Source organism: Leuciscus leuciscus (genome assembly GCF_965113295.1).
Source record: "Leuciscus leuciscus genome assembly, chromosome: 15".
Taxonomy (NCBI): Eukaryota; Metazoa; Chordata; class Actinopteri; order Cypriniformes; family Leuciscidae; genus Leuciscus; species Leuciscus leuciscus.
Window position 1 is genome coordinate 9,053,509 of NC_138739.1, and position 16,326 is coordinate 9,069,834.

Sequence of the window (16,326 nt, forward strand, 5' to 3'; positions counted from 1 at the left end):
CCATTTCTAAAGTTTTTGTTGAAGCGTATCCATCTTTATATTCAGCTCTACAGTCTCACTTTTCATGTCTCCAAATGTATGGAACATCTTTGATTAACCGAAACACAAATGTCTTTTGTTACTGTTTCTTTTCATTATGTAGTTTTAGTCATTTTGCTGATGAATTGTGTGTCTTATGTTTATTCTTCAGTTCCACCTCTACTGGATAGTGGTCACTCACTTTCAGTGCCTGTGAAGACATTAAATCTGTTTTAGTAACTTACTAAACCAGTCCTTGAAAAATTAAAAAACGTTCTGTTTATTTAAATGCACAGTAATAACTCATGTCTTTAAGTGTGATTAAGTTCGTAAACCTGGTACTGGGTCCGGGATTACATCATTAAGAAGACCATCCTTTTTTATTCTAAAGTGATTAGCCATTGAAAGTCAATTGTGGTAGTATTAACACACAAATCCATCGTTTTCAAATTGTATAGCCTACTATTTAGACCAGTGGCGGTTCTAGACCACAGTAACTGGGGGGGCCAGGCAGGGGCCACTTGTGCTTTTAGGGGGCACACCTTTAACATTCATCTTAACCTATTTTCAGTATTATTTCAAGTCATTTTTCACCATGTCATGCATGACTGCAATCTCTAGAAAAAGCTAATAAATTATATTAGCTAAGCTAATAAAACAATTTCAATTCAAATGAATGTTTCATTATGTTTAATTGTAGTGTGATATAATGATCAATAATAACACATTTTTAGCATCTAAGCACATCTAGGCACTTTTTTACACCTGGGGTGGGCGATTTGGCAATAATATCATATCACAATTTTTTTTTTTTTTTGGGAAAATCACGATTTTATCACGATTCTTATTTCATGTTGGTTTTACTATTTTGCATGTGATTGAGCATTACAGCCAAACTAATATCCCTATTTTAAAAGCAAAGCCTTATAGGTAACAAAATATAGGTAACAAAATATAAAATAAAAAAGAATGGCAGACATTTAGGCCAAAGTGGCGAAGATAAAAATCTTTGTCACTATTTTCTTTGTTATAAAAATTAAGAACAGAGATACATATTACACATACACAACTTATTATACAAATGAAATAAACAGTGCTTTATTTTTTCAGCTATAGGTGTATTTAACAGTAGAATTGAAGAAAGTAATTAAATGAACACATATGAAAATAAAACACAACAGACTTAAAGTTCTCAGTCAAGAGCAGTGAATGATTTCCTCTGTGTGTTTTGTTGTTTTATTAACATTAAAGGGATAGTTCTCCCCCCCAAAAGTCATAATTTACTCTCTTAAGTTGTTTTAAACCTGAATAAGTTTCTTTCTTCTGTTGAAAATAAACGTTATTTGAAAGAATGTGAGTAACCAAACAGTTGATGTACCCCTGTGACTTCCATAGTATATATTTTTCCTACTATGTATGGAAGTCAATGGGGACCAGCAACTGTTTGGTTTTGGGTGAACTATCTCTTTAAGGACAAGCGGCAGCATGTTTATTATTAGGGCTACTGTCTCTTTAAGAACTGCACGCGACGCGTCTAATATACACGCATATGACAAGCAGATTTTAATTAATTTTCTCTGTTTACTTTCACTTTAGACATAACCAACTTTGTTTATGTAAACATTGTCTGTATTGGACAGTATTAGCGCAATATAAGACTCAAAAGATAACTTAGTCCAGTAACAGGCTTTTAGTGCATGTGCGCGTCGAGTGTACGCGCTCAGTAAAGCGCATATTTGAACAGCGCATCAGCAGCGAATGACATGTTTAACCGGCAAGGCTTTAAAGCACATGCAAATAATGAACTTTTGTGAACTGCAGTGTCCCGTTCCTCTGCGTTAACATTTGATGTGAATATACGTCGTGCTGCAGTGTAGCCTATAGATGAAGGCACCGCAACTGATAAAATGCGCAGTTGTTTGGTGTGATTTTACGATTCCAAATTTAGGGGGGCCAGAGGGGGGGCCAGGCTTGGTGACACGGGGGCACTGGCCCCCCCGGCCCCCCCTCTAGAACCGCCACTGATTTAGACTATAAATAGATTGTTTAATATCATTCTTGTTTGATGAACATAGCAAGCTTAAAAAAAAAAAAAAATCTTTAAGATTATGGTTATGTAGTTTATTATGTTGACATAATACAACCGATCAAATTATTACCGAATGAATCTCTAAAGTCTAAATAACAGTATTTGATCTTTGGAAACAAATTAGGAGAAACATTGCGTTTCAGCTCTGATTACCTTATCTCTGCGCTAAAAATAGCGATGATGATACATAGACCTTCATCTTAGGCTGTTTTCTTCAAAATGAAGTCCATTCTGTTAGTTTCCCTTGGTAAATAATCCAAATTTGCCTCATGAATCCAGTACCGCTGTGAGTAAGTTCGGCAAAACTCGGTGAAGATCGGCAAAACATGACGACGCACGAACCAATGATAGCTGAGGATCTTAGCATTACGTAGAAACGTCGATCTTACCTCTTAACCAATCAGAGCCTGTGAGTGTGTGCGCGCGTCCGCGCAATAGAGGAGCCGCTCGTGCACGAACACGGTGAGCAGAAGAAAATGGGCAAAAACGGGGATTTGAGTAACTTTGAACGTGGTATGGTTATCGGTGCCAGACGTGCTGGTCAGAGTGTGTCAGAAACTGCTGATTTACTGGGATTCTCACGCACAACCATCTCTAGGGTTTACAGAGAATGGTCCGAAAAAGAGAAAATATCCAGTGAGCGGCAGCTCTGTGGGAGAAAATGCCTGGTTGATCCCAGAGGTCAGAGGAGAATGGCCAGACTGGTTCAAGCTGATAGAAAGGCAACAGTCACTCAAATAACCACACGTTACAACCAAGGTGTGCAAAAGAGCATCTCTGAACGTACAACACGGAGAACTTTGAAGCAAATGGGCTACAGTAAGAAATTCGGACGGGCTCAGGTAAATAATGCAATAAAAGATGGGGAAAACGCTCCCTCTTCTGAGGAAAATGTTGCTTCTGATGGGAAAACTTTGTCTGAGGAGTCTCAATTTCTGCAGCAACACTCAGATGGTATGGTCAGAATTGATCATTTTATTTATTAAACATTAATTAGAGTAATCAGAAGTTTACCTGCCAGTCAAAGCTTGATTGTTCTAATGGTTTGCACATTTAATGACTTGCACCCATTCCTTGTTTTATTTACAAACTACAGAAGGACATAGCCTTCAAACAGAGACCGAAAGAGAAACAGAAAGCAATGGAGCGATTGAAAGCCAAGGCTGTTCAGAAGAAGGACCTTTAAGTAAGAGACACATGGCTTTATGCCCGTCATTCTTTAATATGTCATTTAAATGCTGTTATTCGTGTTATTCATCTAATGTAGAAAATCTTTCTATAAAGCTTTTGTCAACAAACATTTCTCCTTTGTTTTCTTTCCTTAGCTTGAGGTGGAATCAAGAAGTCCGGGAAGAAATGAATGTGATTTAGTGTATTTGCTTGCCTTTCAAACCACCAACTTATGATTTGGGTCCGCAGTGGCAACGTCAAATTATTATTATTTTTTGTTGCCACTTTATATTTCTCTTGTAAATAAAACATTAAATTAATAAAGTTTGTATACATTTCAAGTTCAGGTGTTTAATGTCTTTGATTGTGAAACATTCGCAAAGCTCATGACAACACAATTACACAATATCCAAACATTTCAAGTTTAAATTCTCATGTAAACAACTCAATCAAGCTTATCCATCTTTATATTCAGCTCTCATGTCTCCAAATGTTCCATCCTCTTTGATTAACCTAAACACAAATGTATTTTGTTATTGTTTCTTTTCATTATGTAGTTTTAGTCATTTTGCTGCTGTTTGTGTGTCTTACGTTTACGTTTAAGCTGCTTACGTTTATTCTTCAGCTCCACCTCTACTGGATAGTGGTCACTCACTTTCAGTGTCTGTGAAGACATTAAATCTGTTTTAGTAACTTACTAAACCAGTCCAAAAAAAAAAAAAAAAAAATCTGTAAGTTAAATATATAGTAGTAATTCATGCTTACATCCTCATCTTTCAGTTTGAAGGCCTTCTGGAAGTTGAATGGTTTCGCAGAATTTGGAACAACAGCGTTCAGCATATCGTCTCCATAAACCACAATCCTGTGCATGAACGTGTGCTATTAATAACAATGATATCATAATTTATATGTATTGTACAGTGTAATTATGTACCGGTCATAAGTGTTGTCGTTGCGTGTGCTGGCTGTGGTGTCCTCGTGACCTCGTCATCCTTGATCAGCCAATGGAAGTCTTTGTCACTGCGGATGTGGATTGTTTTCATCTCTTTATCAGACACATAACTACCATCTGCATTGAAGTCCCCCAAAATCATGATGTTCTGTAAAGATAAGCACATGTTTGAAATATATATTTTTTTATGTTACAAACTTTGTATTATGTTGTAACCATTTTATAAAATCAACAATGCTTGGCTTCTCATTGCCTAAAATATGTGACCTTGGACCACAAAACTAGTCACATGGGTCAGTTTTTTGAAGCTGAATAAATAAGCTTTCCTTTGATGTATGGTTTGTTAGGATAGGACAATATTTGCCCGAGATACAACTATTTGAACATCTGGAATCGCCTTTAAAGTTCTCCATTTATGTTCGTGATTGTGCTGCATTTACTCACAAAAATAAATGTTTTATATATTTATGGTAGGAAATTTACAAAAAAATCTTCATGAAACATGATCTTTACTTAATACCCAAATATTTTTGCCATAAAAGAAAAATCTATAATTTTGACCCATGCAATGGGTTGAGTATTGCCGTGACTCTTTTTGTGATCCAGGGTCACATACAGTATATTGACTCTCTAATGTCTCTGCCAATGGTTGATTGTCATAAAGGTATTATAGGTTATGTTTTACATCAGTCTTCCATTTCTTCTTGACATCCTGAAACACGTCGTACAGTTCATCAAGTTCCTTCACTGAATCCTCAGGCTTTGTGTGCACGGGCATCAGCACCAAATCCTCCAATACTGCCGAGACACAAGCACAGTTAATAATAATTACAGTCATTTGTATCCTCATGAACGCCTTCTGTCAAAGCCCGTCCCAGAGATTAATGCAATTCAGCCTGTGACATTTCAGTTTCAGTTGTTTGGATTGTCAAATGGGATTTAAGAGATTACACAATACAGGAAAAATGGATTTCTAAACTTGACAGATTTACGTTCATGACGTTACACTGAGATAATATGTTGTACTTTACCTGTTTTATGACACTTGAATCGCAGAACATAAGGTTCTCTTGCAAAAGCATCTTCATCTCCAGGCTGTTTGTCATTGTATTGGTAAGACCCAACCAAATCCACCATGCTGATCCTTTATAATCAAAACAGATCATGTAGTTAAGTGGGGGTATTACTATATTTTAACCTTCACCCTCACCATCACCAACCATCACCCTCTAATCTGTAAAAAATTAAACAGACTATTTTTTGGTTGCCGTGCCTTTAAGGCTATGTAAACGTGCCAACGCCATTGTTTTGTTTTTTAAAATCTGTATAGATCTATTAAATACAAGTAAAGTTTTATATACTTACATTTATTTTAATAGAAACAAACAAACTTCAATTTTTCCCAAATTCAAAACAAGCGCCATTTACAGGTAAATAGTGAAAGTAATGTGTTCAAGTGTCCAAATGTGTTTATTCATGGGACATAGCAGACATATAGACCTTATTTAGGGTAGCGCCATATTTAATTTTTGACATGGAAGAAAACTGTGAGGGATATAAGTACAGTGTGTCGAGGGATTGTACTGTTGTTTAACAGCATGCCAATTCTTTCCAAAAAAACTTTCAGTAGACAAAAATGTTGAAAATCATGATTTTCATAGGACCTTTATACAGTGCAAACTAAGAACTTTCTGGGAATCTTAGTTTTTGGTTATAGAAATACCTCCAAATAACCAATGGGGAATGTTCTTTCCCTTTACGTCACAAAATAAATTCCCTGAAATGTTCTGGAAAGGTTAGTTTTTGGTTACAAAAATAACTAACCTAAAAGAATCTTCCTAGAAAGTTTTAAAAGATACCTACAGCTTTTTATCTCATAATTGCGAGTTTACATCTCTCAATTCTGACTTTATTTCTCAGAATTGCATGGTATAAACTCGCAATTGTGAGTTTTAAAGTCAGAATCGCGCGATATAGTCGCAATTACGCGTTATAAAGTCACAACTGTGAGATATAAACTTACAATTGCAAGAAATAAACTCGCAATTCTAACTTTTTTTGCAATTTGCGAGTTATAAAGTCCAATTCTGAGGGGAAAAAATACTGACTTTCTCAGAGCTGCGAGTTTATGTCTCGCCATTATGACTTTATAACCCGCAATTGCGACTTTATATTATCTGAGATAAAAAGTCAGAATTGTGAGATAAAAAGTCACAATTACCTTTTTTTTTTTTTTTTTTTGGTGGAAACAAGCTTCCATAGGAACAAGATAGAAATGTTTTTGGGTGTTTGTTTTCAGGCGTTTTCTACCCTGACTAATGGTCTATTGTAACTTCAAAATGACACCGTTACCTGTAAAGAAACATGAACTGTTCTTTGTAATTGCCTCTTCCCAGGCGTGTGCTGATCTCCATCTTGTAAGGATCTGTCTTGTTGGACCTGTTGAAGAGCGGTCAGTCATGGTTACTGTCATGCAATAATGTATTTTTTTCCTCATGAAAAACACACCTGTTTGACTCACTTATTCAGCTCTTTGAGAAAATTATCCACTGCAGCTCCGCTAGAATCCACCACCTCAAGAATGACGATAACGTCATAGCGTGACACTATCTGCAGAAATACAAGCAATTATTTCATACATGCCACTCCTCCCTTGAAGAATAATCAGGCTTTAGGATATGTTATAGACTCATCCAAGAGGGAGTATGCTGTCAAATGGGATATATTTATATGTGACTCTTTATATTTTCTGTAGGTGTGGACAGGCGTCACCTTGATCAGGGTTATTACCGATAACTAAAAACTAAATCATCTGTCATTTAAACAAAAGAAACATTTAAATTGTATCAAATGAATGATAGTAAAATCACACTGCCTTGATCAGGGTTTTCAGCACGGCCGGATCAGAGAGTTTTGATTTCCCAAATCTCTGGATGTTGAAAGAAGCGACCTTCATGATGTCTGTTAAACATGAAATAAAAGAAATCAAATTACAGATTTGCAACATTAGTGGATAATCAGGCAATTATATTTATAATGACGCTTGAATACAAATGAATGAGAAATCATGGCCTTTAGACTCTTAATCATGCAGTCAACAAATATTGTGAAAAATCCTGTTTGTTCAGTTCTTGCGATCTCTTTAATCTTTTTACATGAGTGACAAGTGAAAGAACCTGTTTTAGAAGCAGTTTACAGAGAGATCACCAGACAAGATAATCTCGTCTCAATGGTCGAACGACACTTAGAATGCGTTTAATCCTGTCTAAATCAAAAAAGGCGTAAATTTAATCAGGTTGAGAAGGAAATGGACTTTCAATGCAAATCTCATTCACAAATGCAACAGAATGAAATCACCACAGTTTGCCGGACAAGAAAGAGCAGATCTGTGTGAAACTATTTCCGGGTCTTGGTGTCGGGGGAGCTGGTGTCTGGGCTCTTTTGTGCCCGGAGGGTTTCTCAATGGCTCTCTGAATGGGGCAGAAATTAGTTTCAGCTCTCAGACATTGCTTAGCCGAACTTCAAAGAAGGAAAACCGCCTTTAAATTCAATCTGCACTCGGGAGACCATCTGTCATGGACATGACAACACCACCCAAAACCTTATTAATGATGATGGCGGATGTATAGATTCCAGTCATGGATTTAGAAGAAAAGAAACATTTAAAAAAAATGTTTTCACATTCCATCTCATCCAACACCGCACAAGCCGAAACAAGTTTAGGGGCTTAACTAACATGACTCCTATTTGTGGGTGTTGTTTTGAAAGAAAAAAAGTTTAAATTCCAAATATGTTAATTTGAAGCAACATATTAGGAATATAAAAACAGTCAAATTTTGAAAAACAAGAACCTTTTATGAATGTTGTAAAAAAAAAAAAAAAAAAAAAAAAGTACATTCCAAAAATGTAATTCCAAGCAACATATTAGCAATATAAAAACAGTAAAATTTTGAAAAACAAGAACCCTTTGTGAGTGTTGTTTAAAAAAAGTTTAAAATTCGAAAGATTTAATTCTAAGCAACATATTAGCAATATAAAAAGTCAAATTTTGAAAAACAAGAACCTTTTGTGAGTGTTGTTAAAAAAAAAAAAAAAGTTTAAAATTCCCCCCAAAAATATTATAAGCAACATATTAGCAATTTAAAAAGTCAAATTTTGAAAAACAAGAACCTTTTATGTGTGTTGTTTAAAAAAATTTTTTACATTCCAAAAAATTTATAAAACATCATAAAAACAGTCAAATTTTGAAACGCAAGAGCCTTGCTTGATTCTGAGATGCTGAGATTAGATTCTCCAGGCCCCTTTTAAACAATTTTTAAAAAATTACATTTTATTTTAAGGTGACATAGTTACATTGTACTTAAATAAGTACTGTGTAATATTAATTAACTACATGTACTTAATATAGACTTGCAGTTAGGGTTAGTTGTAATTGTGCATAATTTACTGTTATTACTATAGTAAGAACATGTAGTAACATGTAACAACGTCACCTTAAAATAAAGTGTTACCAAAATAAGTTAAGGATTTAAAGAAGTCAAAGAACAAAACCCAACTTACTTAAGCACAGGTCCGAAGATGCACTGAAGAAATGGACTGTGGCGATTCATAAAAACAGCAGGACACCTTAAAATTGGACACATATGACCTGATTGGCTGGTCGCAGGAACCAGTAGAGTGATTTGGCGCGGCCCCAACCTGGACATCCCTCGAAACAACAAAACAGTTCCTCCCTCTGGGCAAACATTCACTCGGAAGCTGGAAGCTAAAGAGTACAGGTGAGTTACAAAGGGCTTAAAATTACACTTGAAGGAGGAGAAATCATTCCATGGTCGTTAATCTACTAAGAAAGAAAAAGCTAAGAAGGATGTATCCGTCAGTCAGGTGTAGCAGGAAGTTGCTTCCTAAAGGTTGCAATGTGCTTGTTTTTGAAACTGCATAACAAATTCTGCAGTTGAAGGTCGTAGATAATGGGGACATTGGTTAAAGTGGATGTTGGGTTAAATTATAACATGAAGTGAAATACTTCTCTACATACCGTAGATGTTACATTCAACTTGACAGGTTCTTTGTGTTCATAACTGTCGTTGGGATGGATTTCATGTCCTGACAATCCAGGCGCTGTGTTGTTTTTCCCGCTTGAATGCAGTCAGTGCCTTCATTGCAACTACAGTGAAGATCAGTGAGCCAAAAACAACATTTACCCCACAACAGGTTTTCGATATGTCTGTTTACGGAAAAAAAAATTAAATCAACAGGGAAATGGCGGGAAATGTTGTTTATTCAGGTTTGCGGATAGATAGATAGTACCATTTTACATCATGTTACACTTTATTTGTTTACACTATATTTTAAGGTGTCATTGTTACAGTGTAATTATATATTTAAGCACTGAGTGATAATTAACTTTATGTACTTCCTTTAGGGTTAGGGTAGGATTAGGTTTTGGTTGAGGGATAGTTGCATGTAATTATGCATAATATACTGTTGTTATTAATAAGGTAAGTACATGTAACAACAGTGTTACTTTTTATTTTTAGGTGTCCATGTTACAGTGTAATTATACATTTAAAGGTGCTCTAAGCGTTTTTTAGGCCAACAAATTCAGCAAACATCTCCTCACTATCCGCTAGCTGCCTGTCTTCTGAACACACTGTAAAAAAACTGCGATCTCTGTAGACACCACAGGCTCCACAAACGGCAAGAAAAACAAACTGGCCCAGCCTGGACCACGAAACATAACAAACAGTGTTCCAGCCAATAACCGACCAGAATGATTTGGGGGTGGGGTTTGGGGGGTTAGTGCGCGTGCACATGAAGGGGGGTGTGGGGGGTGGAGGAGAGAGAAGCATGAAGAGGGGAGTTAGCGAGAGGAGAGATGTCCTAACAACGACTAACGTTAAAATTGTATATTCTTGAGAATTTTGATATGGCCGACACACGACCAAAGAGACGACGTTCCGATGAACAAATAACAAAGAATAGGGAAAAGGAGAAGGAATGTGAAGTCCCGAATTTACATCGGAAAAGCGTTCAAAAGGAGGCGGCAGAAGGGCTTCCGATCCGACATTCAGGTGGCTCTGTTTCTGCTGGACAGGGTAAATCCAGTTTGTTTTTTCTAAATAGTTCATGACTGATTCAGGAAGGATGGAAGGGAGGGGGAGGGGACGGGATGAGGAGGAGGGAGGGTCGAGCTAGCCTCCGTTTTGTTTGACAATATTTTGAACGTCAACAAGAAGTGACGTCACCCAACATCGCTTAGAGCACCTTTAAGTACTGAGTAATAGTAATTAACTACATTTACTTACTAGAGGGTTAGGATTGTGGTTTGATTTAGGGTTAATTGCATGTAATTATGCATCATTTATAATTATTACTACAGTAATTACATGTAACAAAGACACTGTAAAATAAAGTGTTATCAGACATATTCTCAACAAGTGTTAGACAACATATTCTGCCGGTTTGAGTCTGGACTGCACCATTATCTTGATGGGTGGGGTTTCAGATATGTAAATTCATTCAAAAAGGCGCTCGACTTGACTGTCAAAAACAAAAGCCTATCCGGGTTCCTCCAGTCAAGCCTGCTATACATTTACATGTTTCTATACATGCTGGAAACAATTAGTGAGGCCTCACCACAAATTCTCCATTTTACGAGACATCTGTGCGACAGAAACTTTATCTGATGTATAGAGGAAGTAGGCATGGCCTGTTTGTAAATGAGCTGAGCGGTCATTAATTATTCACTAGCTGTCTAACAGCCAACACAGGAAGACAAGCCGAGACTTCATAGTAAACAAAGCAGCTTTGGTAAGAGCTGATTATCAAGTTTGTTTGTTTATATTAAAATAAATGTACGTATATAAAACTTGACTTGTATTTAATATAGATCTATAACAGATTTTAAAAAGTTTTTAAGTTTTAAAGTTAAGCTATAGAATATGATCACGTTCAAAAAGATCCTTGAATGTGTAAATATGGTGTTTTTATTTTAATACTGCGGTGCATTGGAGCTAACTTGAATTCTTAGATTATAATTTATTCAATCAAATGAACCTGCATTGTTTGGAGTGCATTTTGTTTTCAAATTCTCAAAATGAAACTCGCTGTGGTTTCCCTTTCTGTCTCTGTCGCATTTGCTGTGTTCCTGCATTAACTGCCATGTCAGCTCTTTGTAAACTATAAGTCTTTCCTGTGTGCGTACAATGTATCCTTGAATTGTCTGTTAAACTTCCTTTGACGATTTACGACAGGAAAACGGTATAGAAATGATTAAGAGTTGGCACGAAGGACCAAACAGACCTGAAAACATGCAGCCAGTTTGAAGAGTTTGTGGTCATGAAAACTCATTTCACTGTAACTTGTTTATCTGGTCTTCTATAGGTTGACACCATGAAGATCGCATCTTTTAACATCAGACGGATGGGTTCCAGCAAGCTGTCAGACAAAAACATTGTGAAATATCTCATTAAGGTGAGTTTATGATCTGACTGTTCAAGACGATTACATAGTAAAAGCAAATAGACCTCAACCCTGTTTCCCTGTAGATCTTCTCTCGGTACAGTATAATCATTATGCTGGAGGTGGTGGACAAATCGGGAAAAGCTATAGCCAAATTCCTGCAGGAGCTCAACAGCACAGGGTCTGTATGAACCGTCAGAGATTCACTTCATCGTCACTATCTCAATTCAACCCAAATTTAACTCACCGTTTCTCCCACAGTGCTAATAAGAAACGTCCCTTCACTATGGTGGGAAGCTCCAGGCTGGGACGCACTCTTTATAAGGAGCAGTTTGTCTGTTTCTACAGGTACAGTGCTTGGAAAAGTATCAGAATTATGTTATCAGAATAAAAACTGGGGTAAAATTATGAACAGTCATTCATATGGCACCAACAAAACTATTTCGTTCATATCTATTAGAGAAGACGAGGCCGAACTGGTCGACACGTACCAATATGAAGACAATCAAGAGGGCGATGAGGACGCTTTCTCTCGAGAGCCTTTCATTCTGCGTTTCAACTGTAAACACACAGGTAATCAGCTTCTGTTAAAGGGATAGTTCACCCAAAAAGGAAAATTCTGTCATTAATTGCTCACCATCATGTCTTTCCAAACCCGTAAGACTTTTGTTCATCTTTGTAACAGATCTTATTAATGAGATCGGAGAGATTTCTGTCCCTCCATTGACATCTACGCAACTACCACGCTTCAAAAAGTTCATAAAGAGATTGTAAAACTAATCCATATGAATCGAGCGGTTTAGTCCAAATAAAACAGATTTATTTTAGGCTTTTATTCACAAATAGGCTAAACATTCATCAACGCACACATCAGTTGTGGTAAACAGAAGCTCAAGCATGTTCTTCCACATACACCAATGAGGTTCATTCTCGTGTTACGCAGCACGTTTTGTGGACGACTTTTATTAATCAGAATATAAAGATTTAAGTATAACATAGCCATTTTTATTCGGCTATTATAATCATGCATCTGAGTATGTGTGTCTGTGTAGGCCTGTAAGAAGAATGGGATGTGCTTGCATGGAATATGTTTGCATATGTTGGGGCCTCTCATTTTGCCATTTGATATGGTATAAATGTAAGCTGTGCATCTCAATCTGCCATAAAATAATATTTGTAGGGTGAGCAGGGGACTCTAATATAAATAAGTTGGGGTCTCTTATTCCACTTTTCAAAATAGGCTGGATTCACAACCAGCAAATGGCAGAATTGATCAACAATATTGGTGTTTATCACCTAAATTCAAACTTTATCATATAAAGCGATCAGACCTCCTCAGAAAACTTGGACTAAACCGCTCAGTTAACATGGATTAGTTTTACGATTTCTTTATGAACTCTTTGAAGCGTCAAAGTGGTAGTTGCGTAACCTGTCAATGGAGGGACAGAAAGCTCTCAGATTTCATTAAGATACTTCATTTGTTTTCCGAAGATGAACAAAAGTCTTACGGATTTGGAATGACAGAATAAAAAAAATTTGGCCAAACTAACCCTTTAAACTTTGGACAAATACACTTTAATTTCTGGACCAACTCTAGAGCCTAGACTAAAAAGCCCCCCGTGAGAACATGGATTTAATCTAAGATTACATGCATTTTCAAGTGAAATTTAAATAAAAAATTCTCTTAAAATAGACATTCCGGCATCATTTACTCACCCTCATGTGGGAATGAATGGGAACTGGCGCTTTCAAATTTCAACAACAAATGTAAAACCACCATAAAAGTGGTCCATACAACTCATTTGAGAAACAGACCAAAATTTAAGTTTTATTCACCCCTTCAATATAATGTTATAATGCACATTCCTACATGACTGCCAATGTTTCAGGAGTTGAATCACATGAACAACCTGCACTCCCATTCCAAGTCTATTTTGTTTGTTTTTTCCAGTGCTGAAAGATTTGGTGCTGATTCCTGTTCACACAAAACCCAAAGACTCACAGAAGGAACTGGATGAACTATATGATGTGTTTTTGCACGTCAAAGATAAATGGGAAACGGATGTGAGTTTAACACTATGCAACCATAACAAATTCCAGAAGGAATGCATGTACTGATGAAATGTATAGTTGAATGTCCTGCAAGTTTTTGGGGGGGGATAAAGCATCTGCCAAATGTGTGAATGTACACAACTCAAGGGAATGTATCTGATGTGGAAATAATGCAATCCTTGTCTAAATATTACATACATGTAAACTCTAGTTTAACCAAACATTGATTAGAGTTTGAGAGACAACTCACACATTCCATCCTACAGAACGTCATGATCCTTGGAGACTTCAATGCAGACGGCGCCTACGTCTCCAAGAAGAAGATGAAGGGCATCAGAATCCGCAGTGATGCTGATTTCCACTGGCTGATCGAGGACGATGTTGACACCACAGTCATACAGTCCAACGACCACACCTACGACAGGTGAGGCGGAGAAACATCAATCATTTACTCACCTTTCATCTGCTAGCCTGTTTAAAAATACAGAATTCATAACCTCCATGCACCTTAAACCTTGTCTACACTGGATGCTAGTGGCGCATCACAATGCGATAAAGCAAATAGAGCCAATTATAATCAGTAGGGGTGTACGATACCCTCATGTCACGATTCGATACATATCACGATACTGAACTCACGATACGATATTATTGCGATACTCCAAGACATATGGTAAAAGGTTAACAAAAAATGCACTGTTGATTAAAATGCTAAATTGGCATTACATTGTGGATGGAAATGAATAGGCTTGGACTTTGTGCTGGTAACCCAATATTCATGATTCTGAAGCTGAAAATACAGAATTATTTTCAATAATCGCTCCCAGTTTAGACATGGTGTTAAGGTGCGGTCACATTGGTGCATTTTCAGCGAAAAGATCCACTGTCTATCGTCAATACCCAGCAAGGTATTTTGCATTTAAAAGACGTCTAATAGCCGTCCAAACACAGACGTCTAGGCTAAAACAAGGCAAAATTTGGATGTCTTAATAGATGTCTAAACCATAGCCCAAGAATAGATTAGTCATCAATTAGATAACAAAGAAATTAAATGAGTGAAGAAATGAAAGATTTAGTGCTGATTCCTGTTCACACAAAACCCAAGACTCACAGAAGGAACTGGATGAACTATATGATGCGTTTTTGCACGTCAAAGACAAATGGGAAACGGATGCGAGTTTAACACTATGCAACCATAACAAATTCTAGAAGGAATGCATGTACTGATAAAATGTATAGTTGAATGTCCTGCAAGTTTTTTGGGGGGATAAAGCGTCTGCCAAATGTGTGAATGTACACAACTCAAGGGAATGTATCTGATGTGGAAATAATGCAATCCTTGTCTAAATATTACACACATGTAAACTCTAGTTTAACCAAACATTGATTAATTGTCTACAAACACCTTGTAATCACTGTTTACTTTGCGTACATGATGGAATATCATACATCTCGCAAGTTATTTTTTGCAAAAACGACATGTAACCAAATTCAAGGTTATTTTTTTAGAAGTGGGTTACTCATAGCCGGACTATATTGGGCCTATAGTTAACCTAGACGGTGAAATGATGGCTAGTGGTTGCTGGGTAGTATAGTGATGCATAAAGCACAGTTCACACAGGAGTCACTATCAACTTTCTGTTGGTCAGTGCGGCAAATTTAATTCATGACAAACATGAACATAAGAGAAATCTGTGAGGTGAAATCTATCGCCCGCACACCAAATTCCCAATGGATTCCAATTGAAATGACTGGATTTCGCCTGCAAACACTCACTGAACAATGATAAATGTGACCGCACCTTTAGAGTATGTCACTTTATGATTAAAAGTGTTAAAAGTGTTATATCACTTATGATTAAAAGATGAGCAAATCATATCTTAGATGTAACTAGAATACTAAATGCATAAAATGGGAGGTCAATCTGCATGTTAAGCTTTGGAAAATATTGATGGCAAGTATTTTTCTAGAATTGTGGTGTATAAAGAAGACATGCTACAAGCTGTTGTGCCAAAATCTGCGAAGCCTTTTAACTTCCAGGAAGCCTACAAACTTTCAGAGGAAATGGTGAGTATATTCGTCACAATGCATTTACATTTTTTTAATGTGGTATAAAGTAAATAATATATTGATACGATTGATCTATGGCAGGCCCTGGAGATCAGTGATCATTATCCCGTGGAAGTGAGTCTGAAGAAGAAGTCTGCGGCAAAGACTAGCGCCAAAACCAAAACTAAGACCTCCAAAACCAAAACAAAGAAATAAAAAGCATGATGGGATGCCACTGCACACCGTATGGGATCTGAAACATCACTCTCCCGAAGGAGAGATGCTACCTCTTCATAAGGAAAAATCAGGGCTTAAAAGAACTGATTTTTTTTGTAGTTCACAAGAATTAATGCTCATAAGTTTCTCGAAATAAATTGTTAACTTTTTTATTGAATGTCATTTTTTTTTTGTCCAACAAAAGCTTATAATTTCATGCCCAGAGCGTAAATAAATGTGTTAGTAAATATGTGTTTGCACATCTGGAAAACAACTTAAAATGCTAGCAACAAAACTATTTTAACAAAGAGACAAC

The 16,326-nt window shown here is 36.6% G+C and overlaps 3 protein-coding genes and 1 long non-coding RNA gene across 5 annotated transcripts; 2 read left to right on the top strand and 2 right to left on the bottom strand.

Moving 5' to 3' along the window:
• Nucleotides 1–143: 143 nt before the first annotated feature.
• LOC309475054 lies at nt 144–2,398 on the bottom strand. Its single transcript, XR_014197488.1, has 2 exons — nt 2,261–2,398; nt 144–229 (listed from the first exon to the last, which is right to left on the bottom strand). It is a non-coding gene; the product is annotated as an uncharacterized lncRNA (long non-coding RNA).
• Nucleotides 2,365–3,618, top strand: LOC309475052 (uncharacterized protein). The gene is made up of 3 exons (XM_082137660.1): nt 2,365–3,061; nt 3,204–3,293; nt 3,433–3,618. Exons 1-3 carry the CDS (start codon nt 2,584–2,586, stop codon nt 3,435–3,437), a joined length of 573 nt encoding a protein of 190 aa, XP_081993786.1. The 5' UTR covers nt 2,365–2,583; the 3' UTR covers nt 3,438–3,618.
• dnase1l4.1 (deoxyribonuclease 1 like 4, tandem duplicate 1) lies at nt 3,600–8,927 on the bottom strand. The gene is given in 11 exon segments (XM_082137659.1): nt 3,600–3,790; nt 3,869–3,941; nt 4,043–4,139; nt 4,212–4,255; nt 4,258–4,377; nt 4,915–5,027; nt 5,261–5,373; nt 6,582–6,668; nt 6,751–6,839; nt 7,105–7,190; nt 8,790–8,927. Coding segments are annotated over 10 exon segments (822 nt in total). The 5' UTR covers nt 7,186–7,190; nt 8,790–8,927; the 3' UTR covers nt 3,600–3,785.
• On the top strand, nt 8,878–16,183 carry dnase1l4.2 (deoxyribonuclease 1 like 4, tandem duplicate 2). Of its 2 annotated transcripts, none has more exons than XM_082137658.1 (9): nt 8,878–9,007; nt 11,616–11,705; nt 11,780–11,874; nt 11,955–12,041; nt 12,154–12,266; nt 13,645–13,757; nt 14,012–14,169; nt 15,716–15,812; nt 15,897–16,183. In XM_082137658.1, the coding sequence occupies exons 2-9, from the start codon at nt 11,625–11,627 to the stop codon at nt 16,008–16,010; spliced, it is 858 nt and encodes a 285-aa protein (XP_081993784.1). In that variant the 5' UTR covers nt 8,878–9,007; nt 11,616–11,624; the 3' UTR covers nt 16,011–16,183. The 2 variants fall into 2 exon arrangements, with proteins under 2 accessions (XP_081993784.1, XP_081993783.1); XM_082137657.1 differs by lacking the exon at nt 8,878–9,007 and adding an exon at nt 10,864–11,042.
• The last annotated feature ends 143 nt before the right edge of the window (nt 16,184–16,326 follow it).

Coding starts and splice junctions, on each gene's coding strand:
- LOC309475052 (XM_082137660.1), top strand. CDS start 2,584: ATGGGCAAAAACGGGGATTTGAGTAACTTTGAACGTGGTATGGTTATC. Junction 3,062..3,203: donor TCTGCAGCAACACTCAGATG/GTATGGTCAGAA, acceptor TACAAACTACAG/AAGGACATAGCCTTCAAACA.
- dnase1l4.2 (XM_082137658.1), top strand. CDS start 11,625: ATGAAGATCGCATCTTTTAACATCAGACGGATGGGTTCCAGCAAGCTG. Junction 11,875..11,954: donor CAGGAGCTCAACAGCACAGG/GTCTGTATGAAC, acceptor TTTCTCCCACAG/TGCTAATAAGAAACGTCCCT. Junction 12,042..12,153: donor CAGTTTGTCTGTTTCTACAG/GTACAGTGCTTG, acceptor CATATCTATTAG/AGAAGACGAGGCCGAACTGG.